The sequence below is a fragment of the Pleurotus ostreatus genome (genome assembly GCF_014466165.1).
Source record: "Pleurotus ostreatus strain PC9 chromosome Unknown scaffold_6, whole genome shotgun sequence".
NCBI lineage: Eukaryota > Fungi > Basidiomycota > Agaricomycetes > Agaricales > Pleurotaceae > Pleurotus > Pleurotus ostreatus.
In genome coordinates, this window is record NW_023503161.1 from 1,871,942 (window position 1) to 1,897,202 (window position 25,261).

General features: G+C 48.3%; 6 protein-coding genes across 6 annotated transcripts; 4 read left to right on the forward strand and 2 right to left on the reverse strand.

The window, feature by feature from the left end:
* Positions 1-417: 417 nt before the first annotated feature.
* Positions 418-1,340, forward strand: PC9H_008870 (uncharacterized protein; the record flags this gene model as incomplete). Its single annotated transcript, XM_036778377.1, has 4 exons — positions 418-550; positions 601-968; positions 1,023-1,106; positions 1,164-1,340. 4 exons carry the CDS (start codon positions 418-420, stop codon positions 1,338-1,340), a joined length of 762 nt encoding a protein of 253 aa, XP_036629805.1.
* A 257-nt stretch (positions 1,341-1,597) lies between these two features.
* PC9H_008871 (uncharacterized protein) lies at positions 1,598-2,137 on the forward strand (the record flags this gene model as incomplete). The annotated part of the gene is made up of 1 exon (XM_036778378.1): positions 1,598-2,137. One exon carries the CDS (start codon positions 1,598-1,600, stop codon positions 2,135-2,137), a length of 540 nt encoding a protein of 179 aa, XP_036629806.1.
* A 3,543-nt stretch (positions 2,138-5,680) lies between these two features.
* Positions 5,681-6,847, reverse strand: PC9H_008872 (uncharacterized protein; the record flags this gene model as incomplete). Its single annotated transcript, XM_036778379.1, has 6 exons — positions 5,681-5,710; positions 5,760-6,025; positions 6,207-6,310; positions 6,450-6,502; positions 6,541-6,750; positions 6,812-6,847. 6 exons carry the CDS (start codon positions 6,845-6,847, stop codon positions 5,681-5,683), a joined length of 699 nt encoding a protein of 232 aa, XP_036629807.1.
* A 4,221-nt stretch (positions 6,848-11,068) lies between these two features.
* Positions 11,069-14,050, forward strand: PC9H_008873 (uncharacterized protein; the record flags this gene model as incomplete). The annotated part of the gene is made up of 9 exons (XM_036778380.1): positions 11,069-11,336; positions 11,402-11,702; positions 11,756-12,456; positions 12,514-12,789; positions 12,838-12,852; positions 12,899-13,593; positions 13,647-13,725; positions 13,778-13,851; positions 13,904-14,050. The coding sequence occupies 9 exons, from the start codon at positions 11,069-11,071 to the stop codon at positions 14,048-14,050; spliced, it is 2,556 nt and encodes an 851-aa protein (XP_036629808.1).
* Positions 14,051-17,219: 3,169 nt separating this feature from the next.
* Positions 17,220-19,559, reverse strand: PC9H_008874 (uncharacterized protein; the record flags this gene model as incomplete). The annotated part of the gene is made up of 1 exon (XM_036778381.1): positions 17,220-19,559. One exon carries the CDS (start codon positions 19,557-19,559, stop codon positions 17,220-17,222), a length of 2,340 nt encoding a protein of 779 aa, XP_036629809.1.
* A 4,817-nt stretch (positions 19,560-24,376) lies between these two features.
* Positions 24,377-24,880, forward strand: PC9H_008875 (uncharacterized protein; the record flags this gene model as incomplete). The annotated part of the gene is made up of 2 exons (XM_036778382.1): positions 24,377-24,432; positions 24,673-24,880. 2 exons carry the CDS (start codon positions 24,377-24,379, stop codon positions 24,878-24,880), a joined length of 264 nt encoding a protein of 87 aa, XP_036629810.1.
* Positions 24,881-25,261: the final 381 nt, after the last annotated feature.

Below are 25,261 nucleotides of genomic sequence, written 5' to 3' on the forward strand. Positions count from 1 at the left end.
ACACACAGAACCAATGAACCAGAGTTGGCACTTATCGCCCCAAGCCTATAGTCACCACCGCTAATCTTCCCAATAATCTTCGTGTACCACTTCCGCTGCACTTGACTGGCTGTCACAAAGTTACCAACGACGATTATATCCATCCTCCCCCAGTCCTGGCTCGCGCAAATAGCTAGATGTGTGACTTAGCAAACACACTGAATTTAAATCAACTGACTGCCAATAATACAGCAAGGAAGCGTGTGCATACGCGATCTCCACTGCCTATGAATTGAAGATGCCATTTTCAATGCATAGTTTATAGTCGGATGGTCACCGTGGGAAGTCGGCACGATCACGGGGTCTAGTTTACTTGTATTTGGCAGTACTTGTATTTGGCAGTACATACGCAAGCTCTTCTCGTCTCTCCCATCACCAATGGCAGCCTTCGAATGGCCACCAGACGACGAGCTCAAGGGTCTTTTTCGTCCCCCTCCCATCTCAAATCCTCCCACAATTCGCGACCTTTCAAATGTTTTCCATTTGAAACGCGATTTATTCCAAGTCTCTGGTAATTACACCCAATTACGGCTGCTTGTCCAATATTGATCGCCATGATAGACACCTATTCAAACGAAACCGTTGGCAAACTCGTTCTCTTGGAACATAATTTATGTCGTGCGAGCCTTAACGAAGCACCAGAGCCAGAACCAGAGCCACATGGATTGCAAGCCATCCTTCAACAAATGCAAGAAAGTCAAACCATGCTCCTAGCTGCCATCGATGCTGCCAGGGCAGAAGCTGCTACCGCCGCCCAAGCAAACGCTGCTGCAATAGCTGCACTTGATGCAAGAGTAGCGGGAATCGACGCGAGAGTAGCCGCAATCGACACGAGAGTAGCCGCAATCGACGCGAGAGTAGTCGGAATTGACAACAAGTTAGACCGTCTCTCCACCGAGATGCGTCAAAATCATGGGGCCGTCGCAAAGGTTAGCTCACTCCATATCCAATAATCCATTGCCCCTTCTCATCTGTCCGTGCAGATTTTGAACTCGATGCAGTCAGCTGGTCTGCGCACCCCCCTCCTCACCGTCCCCTTCGCAAACAACCAGCTGCCCCCTCAGAACGTATGTCTGTGTCTATTGTGTGCGCACATGTTCTAATGTTTCCTTGTCGTATACCAGCTTGACGTTCTTCGTGATCGTTTTACTGTTCTCCATCTCTCAGCGCATCAACGGAGGCGATACTACCACGCCTATTGCCCTGACGGCGCGATCGCAGACGATAATGAGGATGGACAAACCCATGCCATTCTCCAGGCTCTGGGCTGCAAGTCCACGGACAACGAATTAGGGAATTAAGCTAGTCCTTCCTCTCTCTACCTCCGCATTGCACTCCGACATCGCTTTCTTCAACAACGCCAATAGTCACAGTCTGTCTTTGTATTTGTATCCATAACATGTCCTTTGCCTACACATATACAAGAACCCCATCTGCGAGACGGGAGGCGCACTCAGCCTTTAGACGTGTAGATCTCGGTGCTTGTACCAGAATATTTGACGCCACTAGTCTATGTTGTCCTACAGCCGTCAGGGGCTAGTGCACGCTCGACGAGGTGATGGGAAGGCCATGCCACGCCCATACAGCAGCTCTGGCCGAACCCAACCAGCGCGCACTCCTCGTCGAAGGGATTCGTCCTGTCCTTCCCCTGATCCGCAATCCGCCCTACGGCAAACGCATTCAGAACAAACTGCAACGTGAGCAGATGGATCAATTGCACGGTTTCAATCAACAGGCGCTCACCATGGCACTGGCCACTCTAGGTATCGGCGGACACGGAGCAGCGCGCCACGTTCCTCAGGCGATGCACCCCTCGGCGGAGCTCTACGCTACACAAAACGGCATGTACCAGATGCAGCAGGGCGCCGCGTCGTATAGCCCGGTCCATCTGATGCCGCAGATGCACTCGCTCCAAGCGCAAGGCCTCGATGGCTATGTCCTTCAAGGCGGGTCCCCGCATGCGTCTGGATTGCCTGCACCTGCCCATCTCGGCGGATTCTCGAATTCCTTTGCTGGCGTGAGCCCCTTTGCTGGTGTTGGCCTTGCTGGCCCCATCGCTGATCCGTACCAGAGGGTGTCCTTTGGCTATGGCATGTAAAGGGATGTATTGCACGCCGTCATCTTGTAGTTATTGTTCCCTCGAAACTACGTTGTATAAAGTGGCTTTATTTAAATTCGTAGACAAATTGGATTCGGAAGCACTGGCGGCAGAGGTCAATACCGCACTTGCGGATGAGGACCAGCTTGATGGGCGCAGAGGCGGCTGGGCGTGGTATGATTCAGTGAGCATGACGACGGAAAGCGCGGCTGCATACCATTGGTGAGCACCCTTTCCGTATTTGCGGGGACGAGAGAACCAGAACCAGACGGTGTCATGCGTCATTTTGAGGTTGTAGGAGTGCGGTGGAGAGAAATGGGGAACACGCGTAACATTGACGCCTAAACTAAACGAACGAAAGACACGGAGTTGAACGACGAAAGCAGAAAGAGAACACGAGGAAGGGATGTGAAGGTCACTCGATCATGATCGACACACACACGGGATGTTAGCAGAGGTTAGCAGTACGGAGAGTAAGCGGGGGGGCTGGCTCGGCGCCGGCCACCCATCTCCATCTCCACCCAGCTACATCTACAGGGCACAGCAGAACGCAGAAGAGGCAGCCCGCCGACAGTGGCCCTGACTCCCTGACGCCGCGTCAAGTCGCAAATGGTTGGGAATAGCGAGACAGCGCACACAACGGAACAATGGTCTCATGGCGCGAATGACGAGTGAGACACGCAGCCTGAGCGCCACCCTTGCGCGTGGAAACGAACGGACGGGAGAACGGGAACAAGAAAATGGGGAATGAGAAAACGGCAGAACGTAAGGAAGTGAAAAGAAACGAGAGGCAAAGGGAGTACGATCGTTCGTCTCCCCCCTCTTCGTTTTATCCCCGAACTGTGATGACGCGCAAGTTCACACTCAGGGCACTCGGACACGCGAGAAGATGGGCTGTGGACACATTCGTTCAACGAACACGCGAGACGCTTCCTGAGCAGCAGGCACACGACCGAAACCCGGGTGAACACGAACACGCACACGGGTAAGCTGCAAATGGGACAGCGAGATGGGAAGAATCGAGGAGCGATCTCCCCGCATATTCGCGTCGCTTGTACGGGACTCACACCCAAGGCCGTCGAACGCAAAGCTTCGCCATGCGGAGACGTTGCCCATTGCCAGATAGCCAGGAACGCACAAATACACAAGTTCGCGAAGAGGGAAAAGCCGAAGAAATAAGGTAGATCGGGTGATCGAAAGAAGGAAGGAACGAGAAATGAGAAGGGGAAAGCGAACGCGTGCGGGGCACAGTAAGTACGCTTTCATTTCCCCAGCGTGCCTGAGCTGAAATGACGCTTTTGCGTGCAGCTGGAACTGGGCTCTCCAAGGCCGTCGAGCGCAAAACCCCGACTCGCGAGGATCACAAAATGACCGGGAACGCGCACACACACGAGTCCACGAGTCGGCAAGCCACGATAGACAATGCACCAGATCATGCGCTTATGATCGAACACGACACGTACCCCAAGCCGTCTACGCGGGTCGTTCACGGCACAGGCTACCAGAAAGTGAGACAAAAGAAGGGAGGAAGGAAACGAAATGTGGTGAAAAAGGAAAGCAAACGAAAAGAAGAAACGCGCTAGATCGAACCAAGTCAACGTCGAGCTCGCAAATCTACCGTCAACGTGAAAGAAAGAATGGGCGCGAACAAACGAAGCCGACAACCCTAACCGAAGCACCCAAGTCCAACCGCTTGTCCCACAAAGCGCATCGAGGACAACGAGGGCCAGAGCAGTGAACGAAAGGGCGCGGTGAGTAGACACACTCGCTCAAATCAAATATCGAAACTAAATGACGAGCACATCGCAAAGAAATAGGATGCCACGATTTCGGGGATGCAGGAGTGGGATTCAAGTCGCATCCAACCGCAGCGATCGTGCCTACTCGCCCAACGCAACCGTGGAAGTACCGCTGACGCGCATCAAGTCCACGATCACAATGAGGTATAGCAGGCTGCGACGGGGGGCGCTGCGCTGCACGAGACGACTATGAGTACTGTGACGACCTCTACTCGCCCAACGAAACCGTGGAAGTATCGCTCGCGCGCATCAGGTCCACGGCCTCATCGAGACAGAGCGGGGAGGAAGCAAGTGAGACGGGGTGCTTAGTAGGTGCCAGGCGACGCACGAACACTCAAGGCAACCCCGAACAACGAAAGAGAAGAGGTAAAACGTTCACAACGCAGACGAATAGAAAGCCAAGAACACTCACTAATCATTGATACATCACAGTCCAGTCGTCCAGTCCTCTAGCAGACGCAGTAAGTCTGTGTTTTCGATCCCACGAACGCTCGATATTCACTCACCTCGATCCGCGTCGATATTATTTATTATTCGTCACTACCACGCTCTCGAACATCACCAAACGACGGAGATTACCTGCGCACCACCCCACCGTCTCTGGTAACTCTGCACTCTCGCAATCTCATCATATTCACGCTGACTCACACGCTCGCATCGTCAGACATCCGCTATGTATTATGTACACTACTCGACGCCACTCGTAACGTATTACAATGTGAGTGAACATCACTCCCCCCTACTTATCCTGGCCGCGAACTGACTTGATCGATGCGCACAGACTTAGTTAGCCCGTATATTGAGCTTGGACTGCCAGGCGCGCACGCATAGTAAGCCAGTGAAAGATCAAACCGGTCTATTCGTCCACGAGACGACAGGGTATCTACAGGTAAACGAGGAAGCCCCGCCGCGTAACTTGACGACGAACAAGCTCGTCGCGAGCCGTCTACTGACTGTGCCGCCGCTCTCCCCTCTGATCTGTCAGCACGCTGCACGCCTCGTAGTATATCCGTGTGATGCCTGAGTCCTGGCCAGACTACTGACGGCCGAAATCGTGAGCCTTGCGCAACAGTAACCTCGTGTGCTTGAGTTCGACCCCGCCGCCGCCTTCGTTGTATCCGCCGAGTGTCCGTAACCGTAGACCGTTCGCTGAGTCCCAGAGTCTCTGCGAGACCCGCGAAACGGCTGACTGATGACTGCTGTGTGCTGTGAGCGCGACACGTCAGCTCGTGCACGCAAAGACGAACAAAACACTGACGAACCCGCCTTGAACCAGAGCACAACTGCGAGTAAGCGGCGGGTGCTGGCCCTTGCTCGTCTCCGCCTGCCTTGTTATTGATTCCCGGATTCACCGCCCCCCGCAGCGCCGAGTTGACTGCCGCACCCAACCACAAGGTCAGCCAGCCCCCATCTTTCCACAGACGCGCGCTGACCCTCACACACACTCTCACTCTCACAGCTGCACAGTCCACTGTCCACTGAGCGCTGTCCCCGCTGCGCCGACTCCCGACCGTGCCGACCATGCGCCGTGGACCCGTGGAGGCGCGTCGACGCGAACGAAGAAGGGAGAATGGGGAATGGGAGATTGGGAGATTGCGTGGGGTGTGGAGCAGTCTCGCGCGCGCGAGACTCGATTGAGCTGGGCTCCAAGGTTCGTCGCCGTCTGCTTCTGCTTTCGTCTGGACGGACCACCCCTTCGTCTTCCATCTAGCTCCTCTCTTCTCTCCATCCCCGCTGCCAATCCTCAGCGCTCGACGGCAGCGTCTCGTTTCATCTCCACGGTACGTCTGCTACATCAACCGGGCCTGTCCCTCTGACCACACCACGCGCATGCTACTCCACTGCCCATCGACGGCCTTCTTCCAATCCGCCATCAGTTGCTCCAACGTCGCCTTCTCGGCGTCCGATTTCGCTGGCGTTTGGGCGTCCCTGGCTGCGAATGCGGAGGCAACCACAGTGGAGGCGGCCGAGGTGGCAGCCGAGATGGACGCTGATAGGATCTCGTCGTGCCCGCTTTGAGACGTCTTGACTTTGTCCCAACCTTCGCTTGCAGGTTGAGGTTGGTCGATTGCGCGGCATCGTGCTGGGCCTGTAGGGACGTCGTCAGAGTTATAAAGCTCTCGAATTGATTCGAGAGTAGTAGGAGCCGGCTGTTGAGCGCGTCGAGCCGCTCGGCGGATGGAGTGTATTGGGGTGTGGGTTTGGCGTCGGTGAAGAGGTCGGAGCCCATGCCAAGACTGGCGGGCTCGGGGGTGCGTGGCCTCCCTAACTCTTCCTGTCTCTGCCGCCTTTCTGCGTCCTCAGCCTATCGCGAACCGTTGATGTGGAGGGGAGCATGAAGGGGTCTGCCATTGCATCCCACTTGTCGTCGTTGCTGTCAACTTCGTGCTCGTCGTCGTCGTGGTGTACGTTTGAGAGGTGGACAGTAAGTCCGAAGTCGGCTCACGGATTGGAGCGGAGCTCGATCGTGCACGTGGCGTTGGTTCGAGCGCTACAATGCGGGGCAGCCCCACCCTCGATCGTCCGATATCGCCGTCAACCGAACCGCAATCGCTGGTCGTGTTTCCTATAGTCCAGATCGAGGGTTGGGCTGCAGGTAAGCACCATAGCATTGCGGTTCTCAACCATCAGCACAGACTCAACTGTTTGCCGCGACAACAGTGCAGCCCAACAATACACTACATTATCGCCCCCACGCTCCTCATGCCCACTAGCAGGCTCGAACTTCCTGCTTAGCACACGGACGAACGAATCCAAGAAGAGAACCTGCAGGAATGTGCCCGACATCGGCGTCCCAGCATTGACGTGCCTAAGCTGACACACGCGCAGTTGCAATAATGGGATGGCGAGGATAAGAAGCCCAGACAACGGTTACGGGAGTGCCCCGCGATTGATAGCGATCCGCAGCCATGGTGCAAGGCACCCCAAATTCACATCACCCAAACGAGTGGGGCCGGACATACGTGATTGCCGGGATCGCGAAGATTTTACGCCACTTTATTAGGTTAAACCTAATTTGCAAGTATGGAATTCTTCAAATCTTGTTGCATATATCCCATGTATACATACTAATAATGTACTTCACAAATTCTGACGGTGTTTGGCGGTCCCGTTTGTGAGCAATGAGGCACACAAATTGTGTCTGACCGTCATGACCGTCATGAGCGCTTGATTGACGGTCAGTAACAGTTATCACCCACACCATGCTAGGGAAATCTGAAGGACATCGCAGGCTGTGTCTACCATGCTGAACACTGGTGAGTACTCCTCCAGTGACTGTTGTGACTCTCCATGACTGTCAGCCTGACCGTCAAGTTGACCATCATGACCGTCAGCCTGACCGTCAAGTAAGTGCCAATGACCGTCGGAGGTTCTCACGCATTCTCCATTGTCTGAGGTTCCCACACCCTCTCCATTAAAATGAATGTATTGTAATTGGATATAGACATTTAAATCAGTGCCATATTCTGTGCATATTTCCCTGAACCAACACATAGTGAACACCCTAACCATGAGGAGGAAACTTGCTCAATTGCTCCGGAATTCCCGAGCAAATAAGCGCCCATTGACCGTCAATCTGGGCGCCTAATGACTCAGGAAAACCGGAGCCTATCCACTGCTGGCCTAGGAGATATTCCCACAGGCAAGAAACAACCAAATCCGCTCAGAGGGCCTTTTTTTTGTGAATACAAGAACAGGACGTCCTCCAATTACTTAGGTATACAGAGTAAAGTTGCTCAGAATAATAAAAGACATAAAATACAGAAACTCCGGAGCAATTTGGAACAGTTTGAGGTACGAAAAAGGTGCAAAAATGCAAAGTTTACCATGTAGTAGTGAAATACTGAGCCAAAGATTGATTTGCTTGAGTGACAAAAAGTATTCAGAATGGGAAATTACATAGGATACAATTGAGCTGACTTCACTGGCACCTTTTGTTGCCAAGTTAGACAGGTAAAAATGCGAAGTTTAGCAAGAAATCATGCAGTACTGCCTCTTGCAGGACTTGCTTGAGTGGAGGAAGTTGTTCACGACATTAGTTACACTCTCCATGATCATCCGAGGTTCTCACACATTCTCCGTTGCAAGTCAACTACAATGGCAGGGAGCTATATATGATAGAGCTACTTTTATCTTTGACATTATCACCCATACCCGCACATCTCGCTGCACCAGTTTTTGTATCCTCCTTGTCAAGTCTGGTCTCAGCGAAGAAAACACCTCCTCCAATGCATCGCTTGCGTATTCTGCGTACCGAGCGATTCTGGAATGCATGTAATTCTCAAGAAATTCATCAACACATTTGAAAAGCACTTCCTGCCCTTTCTGCAGCAATTCCTGCTCCTGTTCCTCGGTTGGAAGTCGCAGACAGTTCGTGTCAGCCCAGCAGGCAATAAATCGCCAATGGTTGAAAATCTCTGCGAGCTGCTGTGCCCTTGCCTTGAGTTCCCTATCTATATTATCCGACGGATTACAGGGTGTAATCGGTCGACCTCCTCCGTTCGCGGCGCAACAACTTCACACACCTCCGTTAGGGTGTTCTGATGAAGAATCACCTTGTCGCGCCGAGTTGCGCCGCTTCCCCACACTCCAGTGCCCCCTTCTTCGTCGAGAATCTTGCTGAGCGCAGCGAAGCAACCGTCGCTCCCCGACCCAGGGTTAGGTGACAAAATATGTCTGGGCATGTTAGGAGAGTATACTGATAAAATTCCTACGGAGATATCTGCCCTCCTCCTCGTGCTACAGCCCACATACTGTTTCGGTACAAGGAGAAGCGGGTGCCAACGGCCAGGATATTGGCGCAACTCGGCGCAACAAGTACCCATCTCTAGGTATACCCTCAAGGTATATGGGACAACTTGTTGCGCCGTGTTGCGCCGCTTCCTCATCATCCAGCAGCACGTTTACTACCTGCAAAACTACCATACTGGCCCCAGCCACTTCAAACAGTGGCGCAACTCGGCGCAACAGCTCCCCAAACCTCCCCATATATATCCCTCAGGACTGGGTCGTTGTTGCGCCGAGTTGCGCCACCATCTGAGGAAGCTGTGGAATTATCTTTGTGTTTTATTTAATGGGCCCCTGTTCCCCTTTTCCCCTGACCTTCCTATTCAGGCAGCTGAGTTTTCGCATTTTCTCACAGTTACAATACATCACAACTCCGACCTCATCACAAAATTAGTTTCTCACAGTCAGTAGCTCATATTAGGGACTTCAAATTTCGCTCTAATGACACCCTTTGTAATGAAACAAGGTCAGAACCTGCTCCAATTGCTTAGGTATATAGAGGAATGTTGTTCAGAATAATTAAAAGCATAAGATGCAAAAACTCCGAAGTAGTTAGGGTCATTTTAAGGCAGTCAAAAGGTGCAAAAATGCGAAGTTAAACAGAAAATACAGGACTAGTGACTCAGGATTTAATTTTCATGACATGTTTGAGTGGAGAAAAGTATTCAGAATGCGAAATTACATGGGAGAAAATTAACAGTATATAGATGGCATATTTTGAGGACAAGCTACAGGCTCAAAAGTGCGAAGTTAGCAGGAAGAATGAGCTGTACTGGCTCAGGATTTTGTTTTCATGACTTGCTTGAGTGGACAAAGTTGTTCAGAATATAAAAAAACATAAGTCCAATGTGGGGGGGCAATTTGTAGCACCAGGGATTGCTGTTTAAATTGAGCAAAAATGCGAAGTACAGCCAGAAGATGACTCCTAGCCCCCCTAGATCATGTGCTTACAGAAAACCCATCGAGCGCTTATTTGCTCAGGAAAACCGGAGCAACCATTGCCCATAAGATCACGTGATATCAGGGGGTCAGTGGTCTGCATGTCAGGTGCAAAAATGCGAACTTAAACAGCAAATACAGGAATAGTGACTCAGGATTTGATTTTCATGACTTGCTTGAGTGACAAAGAGTGTTCAGAATGCGAAATTACATAGCAAAATATTTTGAGGTAAAGATCTAATCCATTTTGTAATGATGCAGAACACTGAGTCAATTCACAGGCAGTTGAACATGGAAGACAGGTGTTTGGGGAAGCACTGTCCTTCTATGAGGATACAATCAGGAATGTGCTGCTGGTTGTCTATCATCCCTTCATTGATGTGGAAACCCACTGGGACGCTGTGACATATGGAAAACAAAGCAACACATTGGAGGTAATGAAGGTTGAGTCAATAAACAACCTAATTGGCATATCGTATGGAAAGCATAAGCGGATTTACATTTATAGAAAACACTCAGCCATGTCAGTATATGATGGGGATATGTAATTGTAGTGTAGTTTGAATGTATGAGGCTGGCTTCTGCTATTTTTGAAAAAGTAATAATGTATTCCCAAAGGTTGGCTGAAACTGAGGGAGCAGATAATATTTTCCGTTCATAAAATAAGGTATGTATACACCATGTTCACAATGCCCTTTATGTCCATAATAGGGATGGAATTGAGTGGGGTGATCATGTTAGGATTCTGAGGAGGAAGCATAAAGGTTCGGTGAGCCGTTGGTAACGGGGATGGAACCGAGTGCGGTGACCATGTTGGGATTCTGAGGAGGAAGCATAAAGGTTTGGTGAGCCGTCCATGTTGGGATTCTGAGGAGGAAGCATAAAGGTTTGACAAACAATCCATAACGGGGATGGAACCGAGTGCGGTGACCATGTTAGGATTCTGAGGAGGAAGCATAAAGGTTCGGTGAGCCGTTGGTAACAGGGATGGAACCGAGTGCGGTGACCATGTTGGGATTCTGAGGAGGCAGTCTAAATGTTCAGTGAACTTTCCATGTTGGGATTCTGAGGAGGAAGCAAAAAGGTTTGGTGAGTTGTCTATAATGGAAACAAGTGCAGTCACTATGTTAGGATTCTGAGGAGGAAGCGTAAAGCTTTGGTGTACCGTTCATAACGGGGATGGAATCGAGTGCAGTAACCATGTTAGGATTCTGAGATGTTGGATGGCCACAGGCATGTAGACTTTACGTTTGCCATGTTCTTTATTTCTGTGATGGGGATGTGACTGCCTCTTGTACCTATACATCCAATAGGTTCATTTGTCATTCCCTAGCTTGCATAGTGGCCGTGGATACTTCCTGTTCATTCAGTATCTTTCTCCCCCCCTTTTCTCCCCCTTGATCACATGATTCTCTTTCCTTCGCTCCGCTTTTTTCAGACCACTCCCTCTCGACCTCTTAACCAATGTCTGAATACTCTTTCAACGGACGACGCCTCCGGCGGCCTCTTCCCGCCTCGACCGTCTTTCACGGCGGCTCTACGACAGGTGCCGTTCCCCGTGGCCTCCCTGCGTACGGTCCTTGGGTCGAGCCCGGCCTTCCTCGTACTCAGGCTTTCGCGCCCCCTCGGGACGAGTCGTTACCCCCAGAGCGTGTCTTTCACGCCCCTCCTCAGTGAATCACCCATCCTATTCAAACGCCAACACGAAATCACGCTCATGAACACTCTGCCCTCGAAGTACAGGACTTCTGCACCCCGCATTCTGCCAAGGCTTTGCCCCCAGCCAACTCCTATGGCGCCGCTCCCTTTCCATATCAAACAGATCCCAGCAACTCAGCACACTACCCCTCTGGTCCTCCTGCTGCCCCCGTGCGACGATATGAAGAAACTACTGCATACCATAGTCAGCCAGACGCGAACTATGCCTGGGAGGAGTTCATCATCCTGCGGCGCAGTGTCCTCAAGCTTCAGGACAAGGTCGCGCAATTGGAAGAGCTAGTAACTGAATTGAAACAGTTTCAGTTTAACATGCCGTCACGGTGCGTTGGCTCTGCCTTGTCCCTGTACGAACTAACACCTTGTCCCATTCCAGCCTACATCCGTCTACTTCATCCCTGGGTCCCAGCGACTCTATTTCGCGATTGGGTACCACTTCGGGGATTGACGTAGATGACGAGGGCGAAGACTTACGGGCCGCTTACAGTGTCTACCTGTCCCAGGGCGACCTTGTTGAGAAACCCCCAAGCCTGCCGGACACCGTGCTCTGGACATTCAAATCTGCCCAAGAAGCGGGGTCGGCAGCTGGTCTCAGCGCCACTAACTCCTACCGCCCGTCGTTCAACAAAGCCCTTAGGGACTCCAAAGGCCAGACATTGGATGCAGACTTAGTCAAGCTTATCAAGAGGACTGCCGCCGCTTTGGCCAGTCGAATTCTTGCACGCCACCCGATAGACAAGGTTGCAGTCGACATTAGGCATATCCGGGAGTATTACCGAAGCAGGTGCCCGTGGCTCTGGTATGGCTCCATCGTGTTGCTTGAGCAGCGGCACAAGGAAGTAGGTCTCTGTTCCGCTCACTGGAAGGCAGACCATCTGCTTGGACAGTCTGTCCTAGGTCTCAGGCAGAAGGCGGCCAATGCAATGAAAAAGCAGTCCACTGGCGAGCTCGCTAGCATCCTCGGTAGCGACGACGAACAAACTCTTGACGTCGTTTTCATCTTGCCCAAGAAAGCCAAACGGCCCGCAAACCCTCTCTCGCCATTGAAATCAGGCCCCTCAAAGCGAGGTCGAACCGGTAAGTGATCCATGGGTGAATAATGGTTCCATCAGCGGTACTAATTCAATTTCTTAGAAGCCTCCAAGCAGAGGCCCCCCAAGTTGATGTTCAAACAGCCCGCCAGGCCATTGCACATGGGTACCGTCACCACCGCACCAGCAATGCAAGGCAGCCCACCCGCCTCTCCCTCTCGCGCCGCCTCGCCCGCCTCGACTGAGAATCAAAGTTCGATGGGCATGTTAGGCACGAATACGGCAACGTTGCCACCATCGTCTCTAGTTGACAGCCCTCTCTCCTCCCATGTGTCCTCTGCCAAGGGCTCCCTGTCCATGATATCAACGGATGATGGCTGTAAGTGATCTAACCTGCTATACTACTCAATAACTCACAAGCACGAAGTTGAAAATCTTCGTCGTAGGTTGAGCCCTAGATACCCTATTCTAACTAACATGATTTCTAGGAACCCTCCAAAGCCCTCAATTCAAATTTCCTGCCGATGTAATTGATCCTGCAATGGAACTTTTGGCCGGAATGGAACAATCACCCACGCACGGCGGCCATGGCTTTCTGTCGAGTAACACGATCGCCCTCTTGAAGCGGGTCCAGACTGCAGATCCCGCCTGTATCGAGAACGAAGATGATTTACTAGCATCCTGGGGACACTGGCAGTGGTCGGGTGGAGATCTCACCATCAGCGGCGCCATCACTTCATGGCAGGATGTCGGCAGTACAGAGACGGCCCGCGAGCTCATTGCCGCTGCGCTAACAACCTGCAAAGCTGCCCGTTATCTATGTTTGAGCGTCAGTCCAAGACCTCAGAGCTATCTCAGTGATAGCTACTTGGACCGGATAATATCGACGCTCTACGATGTTTGGAAGCGATCGGGAGGGGTAATACTATTGTTCATTCAATTTTACCCAGCAGAACTAACTTCCTTCTGGCCCTTCCACAAAGGCAAGGCTCGGGCGGCCATCGTAGACCCCGCACAACCCATGGCCGTCGAGCCTGCGCAACCTACTGCCACAGGTACTGGTAATGATGGCTCTGGTGATGGGATGGGGCCCTTGGCAGAAGATGACGACACCCAGCTCGCGGACGGTGCTTCGAAGCAATTGCAGGCCGACGTTGATAGTTTACTTCAAAGTAAACTAATGGTGAGTCTACTAATTTCATCATGCATATCAACGTTCTCACTCGACGTCCTCAGGCGCTTACTGTCAATGAGCTCAAGACTTTGGTTGCGAAGAAACAGATCCCCAACATCAGCAAGCTGAACAAGGCAACATGTAAGTTGCCCTCCCCAGGTTCCTTTTTAGTGCTAATTCCCATGAAAAACAGGTGTATCCTCCCTTGTGGCGCTCCAGCAATCTGCTCGTCCAACAATCACCGATCTTGACGAAATTCTTGCAAAGGTAGGTCGTCTTCTACTCCTGATTAACAAGATGAACGCACCAACTCTCACAGCGTGGTCCCAAGAAGTCCAAGTCCAAATCCGCCAAATCCGCTGCCAATCAGCCTGCCGCCGCCCCGCCGAGTTCTTCTGCCGATGTGTCGCAAGACCTCACGCAAGTACCCCGTATCATCGCTAGCACCGCCAGCTTGGGCTCTTAATATTCGCAAGCCGCAATTCCCCCCTTCCCCAGCTTTTTCATACTCGCAAGGACCATTACGACTTTCAGCCACCACCTTACTTACTATTTTTCCTTACTTATAATGACCGATTTATGACCTTACTTTACCTTCCGATGACCTTGTTCTTCCATTTTATGATCTTGCTTCGCCATTTTTTTACTTCGCCTTACCGTTTGTATACTCTACATGACATTTAATGACTATCGATGACTTTGTCAATGGACTTGAACTGACCTAAGCGCGACTTGTACTTGTTGCAATAGGACTTAAATTAACAGTTTCGGCTCGACAACCGACCGTGGAAGACTTTTATTAACTGTGGGACAATTACATTCTAAGACACTTTTGACTTCTGGCGACTGCAAACAGATGGCAGAAGACTTATATCGACTTGAATTAACGACCTTGTGTGATTTTGGACGACTGGCTGTGACTGACCCTGACCTTCATTGACCGTAAGATACCTTATTTCGACTGCCATATTGACTCTGAATGTGACTGATATTGACCAATTCTGACTGCCATTGACTGAAGCAGACTTTGGGTGACTCTTGACTTGACGTACTTTGACTTTGGGTGACTTTAAAAGACCGAGTTTTGACGCCAATGGACTAGTTTTGACCTGATTCTTACGATAACTAGGCGGGACCCACAAAATCAAATTCAAGTCAATTATATGTAGAAAAGCCAGTCTAGGTCCGGCGGGGTCCGTCACAGTCGTTATTTTCGACTTAGCCCGACTTCAGCAAAATACTGAGGTTCATAGGCCATGCTAATTCCGTGACTTTGCACACTGACCTAACCTAAGCAACGAGAGTCACTCGTATACCGAAACCCGAAGCCTCAACCTCCTAAGATCCCAAGGCCATAAAAGCCCTAATTTGTGTGGTACGTCTGATTTCAAGCTTGAGAATGGGATTGAATGGATGATCGGGGGTGGAATTGCGTTAGAGCTCACGTTCGTGAGCTTTAACGCTTCAAGTTTATACCACTTAACTCTCAATCTAAGCTGTTCGGTAGTACATAATGTGTATTTATATGATCCTAGGCTCATCTCCAGTACAAATTGTGATACAATAAGTAAAAAAATGTGCTGAGGGCATCCAAAATGATGTGATTTTGGGTCGGCCTAACCCAGCATTAGGCCGGGACTCAGTGGATAGAATTACATGCATTCCAGAATTGCTCGGTACACAGAATACGCAAGTGATGCATTGGAGGAGGTGTTTTCTTCACTGAGACCGGACTTGACAAGGAGGATACAAAAACTGGTGCAGCGAGATGTACGGGTATGGGTGATAATGTCAAAGATAAAAGTAGCTCTATCATACAACAAGATATATAGCTCCCCGCCATTGTAGTTGACTTGGAATTTCTGACCATCGCGACCATCACCGGCACTTATTTGATGGTCGTGACGGTCATGACCGTCAATGGCTATGCAACGGAGAATGCGTGAGAACCTCAGATGATCATGGAGAGTGTAACTAATCTCGGACCAATTCAGGTTTATGTTTTTCCACATTTTGAACAACTTCCCCCACTCAAGCAAGTCCTGCAAATCAATTCTTGAGGCAGTACTGCATGATTTCTTGCTAAACTTCCCATTTTTACCTGTCTAACTTAGCAACAAAAAGTGCTAGTGAAGTCGGCTCAATTGTATCCTATGTAATTTCCCATTCTGAATACTTTTTGTCACTCAAGCAAGTCATGAAAATCAATCCTTGGCTCAGTATTTCACTACTACATGGTAAACTTCGCATTTTTGCACCTTTTTCCTACCTCAAACTGTTCCAAATTGCTCCGGAGTTTCTGTATTTTATGTCTTTTATTATTCTGAGCAACTTTACTCTGTATACCTAAGTAATTGGAGCAAGTCCTGCCCTTGTATTCACAAAAAAAAGGCCCTCTGAGCGGATTTGGTTGTTTCTTGCCTGTGGGAATATCTCCTAGGCCAGGACTCAGTGGATAGGCTCCAGTTTTCCTGAGTCATTAGGCGCCCAGATTGACGGTCAACATGACGGTCAATGTGACAGTCAATGTGATGGTCGATGGTCAATGTGACGGTCAACGGGCGCTTATTTGCTTGGGAATTCCGGTGCAACTGAGCAAGTTTCCTCCTCATGTGATCTCAGGGATTAGGGTGTTCACTATGTGTCGGTTCAGGGAAATATGCACAGAATATGGCGCTGATTTAAATGTCTATATCCAATTACAATACATTCATTCTAATGGAGAGGGTGTGGGAACCTCAGACAACGGAGAATGCATGAGAACATCTGACGGTCATCGGCGCTTACTTGACGGTCATGGAGAGTCACAACAGTCACTGGAGGAGTACTCACCAGTGTTCAGCGTGGTAGACACAGCCTGCGATGTCCTTCAGATTTCCCTAGCATGGCGTGGGAACCTTTAATGGTCATGACTGTCACTGACCGTCAATCAAGTGCTCATGATGGTCATGACGGTCAGACACAATTTGTGTGCCTCATTGCTCACAAACGGGACCGCCAAACACCGTCAGAATTTGTGAAGTACATTATTAGTATGTATACATGGGATATATGCAACAAGATTTGAAGAATTCCATACTTGCAAATTAGGTTTAACCTAATAAAGTGGCGTAAAATGGGGGAGTGTAGCCAGGCTTTGGCTACGATTTGCTAACGTGATATTTTGGTTATCTCCGCATAAGATAAATTGATTCATAATGAAATTATCGTACCCAGAGTCTGGCTATGGCATGCGTGTAGACTATCATAGAGTGTGGCCAGAGTTTGGTTACGATTTCTAACACGGGGTTCACAAGTGAATTATCGTAGCCAGGGTTTGGCTACAAGTTTCTAACGCGGGTTTCGCAAGAAATAAATATTTTCTCCCACTGAGTGTAGCCAGACTTTGGCTATGATTTTCTAACACGATATTTTGGTTCTCCCACCATGTAGCTACAGTTTAAACTTAGGTGAGTCTTGTACTGTTACTTGGGGGTGTGGGCCAATGCGTTGCATGGCATGTACGGGTCCCGTGTCTTTTCTCCTTACCCATCCCATGCCCTGGAAACAACCACTATAATTATTCAAGATACTTTAACTGTGGTATATACATAACAAAGCCCCAGAATTTGCAGGCAATTCAGCGGGAAGTGCTCTTAACCAGATCTAATGTGAACTCTTGGTGATCGGACATACACAGCAGCAATGGCACCCATTTGCCTGCACTCAGTCAAATCAAAGCTTGGACTGCTGGTGTCATATTCCATGATACCTGAGTTAGACATCCCGTCGTACACCCAAACCCGTCCGGTCACATCAATGTACCTACCGATGAAATGAGATCTACCATGGTATATGATACATTTGAGATAGTAAGGTACATTGGTTCCAAGTACAGTCAACTGAACTTCTCGGTCAATATGTAAAGAATCTGCAGCAAAGTCGAACACAACAAAGTAAGGTGGGTACTTGTACATCTGTTTAACCATTACCCTCTCGGTGCACACTGTACACGAACGACGTGTCTCTGAGCCCTGACTCGAACACCATGCAGACACAGAGTCATTGTTGGAGCTTTCCAAAGATACCAGGAAGCTGGCATGAGGACCAGAGGACACAGACCTGCAGTGCCCAGCCGCACAGCTGTAGGACAAAACAACCTGACTGCTGTCAGCACTGAGGAGGACATCTAGGATGGCAGATATGGAGGCGTATTCTCCATACACAAACTTGTTTGGTCTCTGCATGCACAAGTACTGCCTCAAGTAGTTACGGACATCAGTTAGCCTTGCCTGGCTATGTTCGACTTGCTCAAAACACTTGACAAGAGTAGGGAAAAGACCACCAGCTAATTCAGGAAGTGGGAGGACCGTCCGAGGCCTATCCAACCATATGTTGTACAGAAGGGAAATCACGGTATCGTAAGCGCAACTATTGTCACTCCACTGACAACCAATGGGTACAAGGTGGTGAGCAGCTGGGTGGTCTGCATTGTCTGTGTTTGCCGTAGTCTTAACACATTTTTTCATCGAAACAGCATTGGATGTTGACTCCTCGTGTAGGCCATGTTTCAATGTTTTGCCAAGCGAAGTGTTAGGCTTCCCGACGGGTGTTGGTGTCACCTCTGCCTTAACTGGTTCAGTTTCTCCATTCTTCCAGAGTTCAGTTTTCTCCTTCATCTGCTCAACAAAGTCATCCGAAAGAAATTTTCTCATCTGCTGAGTTGGTATTATGCTCCACTCCAGGTTACTGAAATCTGGCTCAACATATGGCTGCTTCCTATTCCAGCGAATTGCACTATGCACATGCTGGGGAACATATGAGTCAGACTTATGCTGCCTGAATGCATGTATCAGAGTTCGTCTAGTTTCACCAGTCACAGATGCTGGAAGTCTACCTTCAAACTGTAGACGAGTTATGTCATCAAGGAGCTCAATGTCCCGGAACTCCTGGCGCAGAGCACCAGAGCACTTCTTATCGGATATAATTGCAGGATTGAAAGCTTGTAATATCAAGGTGCCAGCTGCAGTGGCGCTCCGAGAGAGAGCAGTATAATACCCTTGGTGGCTCGTAGTGTCATTCAAGTGCACCACATTATGAACCCTGGTCTTGCCTTGAGAAGCAAAATCTGTCATAGCATAGTTGACTGTAATCTCGACTTGACTTCTAGAGACATGTAACCACTTGCCAGAAGGAAGCTCACACCATGTGTGTGAGGCAGTCCTCAGAATGGGTACCACATTGACTGGCAAACCGTCGAACTGAACATCAACTGGTGGACTCTTCAACTTGACAAACAGAACATCCAATACATGTTGGCCATATAATCCAACTGCAGCCACCCAGTCATATACAAATCCTTCCTGACCATTTGTCATACACAGTTCGGTTGCACTGTTGTCTCTCAACATGACAGGCAGACCTTTGCACAGATTCAGCTTGGCTGGAATTTTTTTCTCAACGGAACAAGCAGGTTGTTCCCAAAGAATGCGCTGAACACCTTCTTCCAGCTGCACCTTTGTGGCTCGCTTCTTGCCCCTCACCTCATCAAAATCTGCAATTGGTGCCACTGTATCTTCACAGTAGAACATGGTCAACTTAAGATTGTGCTCCGCAGCGAACCGCTGTTCACCTAGCACATTGATAGCATCTTTGTTGACATGCCTGGCAGTGATAATTGATACATTTCTAAAGTTAGGGTTGCACACAGAAGGTCTGCCCTCAATATTTGTAGATACTCTGCCTCTCAAGAATTGTACGTCTTCAAGGGTGCAGGCTCTGTACCTCATGTTTTCCAATGCAGTGCAGAATTTAGCATCCTCTGCAGTTTGTGATTTCTGTCTCATGTTCTTCCGCAAAATTACAACAGTGGTCACCTGATGCCACAAGGCCTTACCAAATGCCTCTTCTTGTTGTTTCAACCTCTTCAGTGATTGTCCTATAGTGTGGCTATGCAATGAGTGTATGTTGCAGTCCACCACATGTTCATCTGACATTCAGGTGATGTTCGGGTATTCGGGTATTGTTCAGATACTGTTCAGGTGAATTTCACCAAATGTTCAGATAATGTTCAGATTCTGTTTGTAGCCTTTGTTCAGGTTCAGATAATGTTCAGATGGTGTCCAGGTGATGTTCAGGTGATGTTCAGGTGAACAGAGATCATCCAAATTCTATCTGAATGTCAGATGAATGTCATCTGAGCAGCATCTGGACATCACCTGAACATTATCTGAACATTATCTGAACATTATATGAACATTACCCAAACATCATCTGAACCACATACAAACAACACCTGAATATGGTCTCATCAATATGGTTGTCATCCATGGTGTCATTTCTATGTGATTCTACTATTTCTATCAACTACTGCAGAACAATGAAAGTAGCTCATGAGAATTCTACAAATAGTCATATAACCAGGTTGATATACCCTGCAAAAAGTATCTTGGTCTTTCCCAAAAGTATTCACTAAGTTTAATACTGACCATGGGAAAATTCTTGTTACTGTGGGAACATCAGGAAACTCTTTCTTCAGCATAATGAGTGTTTAGCATTGACAAAACAACTGCTGATAAATGTAGTAGACCTCTTAAACAGTCTATACAGTAAGAAAACTGAAAACTTTCCCTGTTTTTTCAAGTAATTTACATTTTTCTCACTAATAAGTCAAGTCCTCACAATGCCTATCTATACCGGCAGAGTCGGAAAAGATGGCTCTACAACTTCTATTTTGGGTGATATTTTCCCACTGTAACAATATACTATTTGTTAGTAGAACAGTGTTCAGAGTAAAAGATATTCTTAGGAAGAAGTATTGTTGACCTCTTTGAACAGTTTTCCCACTTAAAAGGAGCCATTATTCAAGAATTCCTGCAACAAGAAGTAGTACTAATGTATTCCACCTGAATTCACCTAACATTCAGGTGAACATTACCTGTCAAATTCACCTGAATTCACCAAATGTTCAGGTGAACATTACCTGTCAAATTCACCTGAATTCACCAAATGTTCAGGTGAACAATTCAGGTGACCTGAACAAAATCTGAACCAAAAAAAAGAGTTTTGGTGGAGAAATTCAGCCAATGTTCGGATTCTGTTCAGGTGTTGTTCAGGTGTTGTTCAGGTGTTGTTCGGCCATTCAGGTGAACTTCACCCGAACATGTGGGAGAGCGTAACGTGCTCGCACATGGATATCTCATCAAAAAAAACATATGATACACCTTCCAGCCTCTCTTTTGTTGAAGACAGCACACTCTTTGAGACTGCAAAATTGATCCCAAATGCTGAGTGATAAGTCATACCACCAGGTAAGAGGCATGCAGCACTCGCAGTTGGCGCTACCACTAGCAGTTTGTGCAGTTCATTCCGACTTGTAAACAAATGCACGAGAGCTTTGAGAACTTGGGACTTTCCAGTCCCTCCCATCCCACCGATATACATCTTCAACTGGCCACTATTCTCAGCCACAGTATGGTTGGCAACAATGGTGAAGGCTCTATTCTGCTCTTCATTCAAAGAAAAGCTAGTTACACACTCCGTCACCAGTTCACAATGAATCTTTGGGATATAGGCTGCTTCAAGGTATGACTTATCCACGACCTTGACATAGTCATAATCACAGGGCTGTGGACAACTTGGTTTGGAATCACCCCTGGATGATCCCGTTTGTTTGCGAGCCTCTAAGACTTGCTGCCGCAGAGTCTGAACCTGCTGTCGCCATTCACGTGGTGATTTTTGGGGTGGCCGGAGCTGCTGTACAATATCATTGTTGCTTATGCAGACACCTTCTGTTGAATGCAGTGGAGTTGCCCAGTTTGTATTTTGCATCATTGCTTTCATGGACTTTATTGCTTTATCACGACGAAGTGCAGCTGCGCACATCTTATCAGCTTCTATCTTCAGGTTGATGTCACTTGCATCGGTGAGAATGTCATCAAGACCATCCTCGCATTTTTTAGCTACATATACATCATCACTGAATGGAAGCGACAGTTCACTAGAAGCACCCACCTTCATTTCGGTTCTGAAATCGTCTTTAGCATCGAGACACTCGTATTGGAGGTTGAAGTTATTCATTATCTTGCTGTGGTGAGTGCTGAAATCCTGTGCAAGGAATGCCTCATCCCATGTGGTGTTGGCAGTCTTAAGGTCCTTGCTGCTTCGCCATGGTACAAAGAAGGCAAGCATTGCACTGCAGTAGTACTCTCTGTCTCCCTGGTCTCTTCGTGGAGGTGCACTCATAAAGTTCAACACTGTTCTGCTTAGCTTTTTGTTAGTTTCCAGCATGAGGGCACATCTGTGTGTTGACGACAGGGGGTGTTCTGGTGTATATTCAAGCAAAACTTGCTTCGAGCGCTTTGAGCCAGAAAGGAACCTGTCTGTGTCTTCATTATCCATATCGGCACTGTCATCAATGTCATCATTATTGTCATCATCATATTCATCTGGGTTAATTTCCTTGGCCTCAGATGCTTCCTGCTCGTTGCTGTCATTCTCCAGGCCTGAGTTCTTGTTGGTTTTTTTATTGATCTTTACTCGCTTGCAACGAATTGCCCAATCATACAGGCACATATTATGCAGCGACTCTGGTCGATGAACATAATCAAACACAGGTGACAGTCCAATTACTCTGTCGTTCGTTTTCATAAGTGCCACCTTATCAGTAACCTTGTACGCATCGTCAGGATGCCAATAGCTGCGTGCTTCAGACACATAGAATGTCCAATAAAAAACCTTAAACTCGTGACTGGTGTAATGGTCTTGATGTCCAAGTAAATACATGCATATCATAGGAGAACCCATTTCAAGCTTGGCACCCATCAAGTTAACAACCTTGGTCATGATCTGACGAGCCTTGTAGACGGACTCTACGCCATTGTCATTCAGTATATCGGGATTATGTGCAAGCACAGCCTGAATACATTCAAATACTACATGTGTCTTTAAGCCACACTTGGTTATATAGTCTGACACGTAGGCAACAACTGCTTTGACCGCAGTTCCAGACATCATTGAAGTCACATCTGTATTCGACCGCACAATGTAGGTAACCAGTGGTGTAAAGGTATTTATCCATTGCTCAAGTTTCTTTAGAACAATAGAGCCTGTATCACTGTTTACTTCTGTCTCCTTAACTAATGTTCTTGGAAATCGTGCCTTACATTTTCCCCACTTATTGTCTTTGCATCCCTTGTAAACGTGAAGCTTGCTTTGTGTGCCGTCTTTTTTGAGGTACCGATCACAGTCATGCACATTTGACTGCAGTATGATTTCGTCAGTCACATGCGAGAAATGGGACCACCAGTCTTTCATCGCAATGCAGGATTCACATGTCTCATCAGTGCAGTCACATTGAGGCATAGATGGCGGAATCTGAGGTACATATAATGTATGATCCACATAGGTGTTGTCAATCTTTGATTTTGCAACTCGCGCCTCAACCTCTTCATGGGTACCAGTCATGAACTCACCCATATGACAGCTTTCTAACCACTCAACAATTCTCTTCTTCCACTTGCCATCAGGGTCGACCACCTTGTTCCGTATTTCCTGAGGAGAAAGTGAGCCGGATATCCACAGCATTGCATGCAGGTGCAACGACAGCCTTCCTTGCTGCTCTACTGTACCGTAGTACGCCTCGGCATCACCATAAATACCGGGACCGCCTGAGTCAAATCGCACAATCTCGTTTATAAACATGTCAACTACAAACTTGAAGAATCTAGCACATGCCACTGGATTGGAAGTGACAGTGTGCATTCGCTTGTCTGCTGGTATGATTGGTTGGAAAGTTTCATCTGTTCCAGCATAGTATATACATATGGGATGTTTGATATCAACCGGTGATAGAGTGATGTACCATATTGGGCTTCCTACATGATACATTAAGGACCATATCTCATTTCTTTGATATTTCTTGGATGTTGGAGATCCGCTAACACCACCTGCGATGTGGTCCAAGTCCCTTACTATGTCAAAACAGTTTTTTTCTTCTGCTGATTCTGGCTTAATATGTTCCCCATTTGCTGTGCGAGCAGCAATAGACGCAAGCACATCTTCATCGATATTCATTATTCTCTCAGAAATTGCCTTGAATTTTGACTTTTCTGTCAATAGAAATGCCTTTTTTGAGCTTTTCATTATCTGCTCATGACTAAATGCTATGAATGGAAAGGTCGCATCAGTCTGAAAGTGCTTGTCATGGTACATTAGCAACCATCTTTTGTGGGTAGCTGTTGACGTCCGATCAACTGATCCAATACCTCCCAGGCCATATGGAAACAACCAGGGAAACATTGAGGGATAGAGCTGTGGATTGTTCCATATTGATTCAAATTCAGATGACTGTCCGATCGCAAGAACTCGACCAGACTGATTAAAATACTGAAGTGCCAATGTCTTCAAAGTATTGCTTGACATCTCTTCTACCGACCTGCGTATACGTGAAGACCAAGGATGTCTGGTCTGTTGTCAAGATTGATATTTGCAAGGCGTTCCATGAAAAGTGGTTTGCTTTCATTTCTTGGCTATTAGCTATACTGAATAATATCATAGAACCCCGCCAAAGGACAGACAGTGCTTTAACAGGCTACCCGAGCCAGTCAAGGCAACCAAGACCTTCAAGCACATTGTTAATCATACAAATAAGTACGCAGTGGGTCCCTTGGACTTTGCAGGTGTTGGATTTGTCTATCACAAACGGTTCGTCACTTTCTCCACATCTATATCTCACTATATCTCACATTGCTCTGCCTCAGTCGGTTGGTCTGCCGCACAGATCCACTTGTGCCACACTACATAGCTCAACGCCATGCCATTAAGCTACATCAAGACCCCAAGACAGCCACAGAAATCAAAAGGCGCAAGGTGAATTTTGACAACATCCCCGAACCTGAACCAGTCAAACGACCAGCCAAAAAGCAACGCACCTGTGTGGATAAGAAGATTGCTGCTGAGGGGGTAGGGGTTCAACCAGAAGGATCTCGAAGATTAAGGAGTGAGGCATGATAATGGTAGATGACAAGAGTATTTATTGCTTGCTGCTTCTCAGAAATAATAATTTACTCGTTGTCTGTCATTACTCCCCTCTATTCGTACGTTAGCAAGGACTCGCTTCTCAGAGGACAGCCCAAGCCATACAGTCAGCTCGCATTGTTTAGCCCGTATACAACACCCTTCAAAATGCAAGAGCATGTCAAGTCTATGCATCAAGCCCTCCCACACCTTAGTAGAAACTTCCAAAGGTCCATCTTTTCCTGTGCAACTTTCAACTTCGGCCCCAACGTACAGACCTTTGCACACCGAGACACCTTGAACCTGGCATACGGATGGTGCTCGATCACTGCCCTTGGATGGTTCGACCACACCAAAGGGGGCCATCTCGTGCTCTGGGATGCTAGAGTGATCATCGAGTTTCCTGCAGGCTCCACCATCCTCGTACCGTCATCCGCCATCCTCCACTCCAATATCTCAGTTCAGCAGGATGAGGAAAGGGCCTCCTTCACTCAGTACTGCGCCGGCGGCATCTTTCGGTGGGTTGACAATGGATGCAGAACAAAGGCGGAATTTCAGAGGTCGGACTTCTCTGCGTATAGTAGGAGCATGGAAGATAGGGCACAGGGATGGCAGAACGGACTCAGGCTATTCAGCACACTGGAAGAGATGAAATCTTACATCTAACTTGTCCTCACGCACT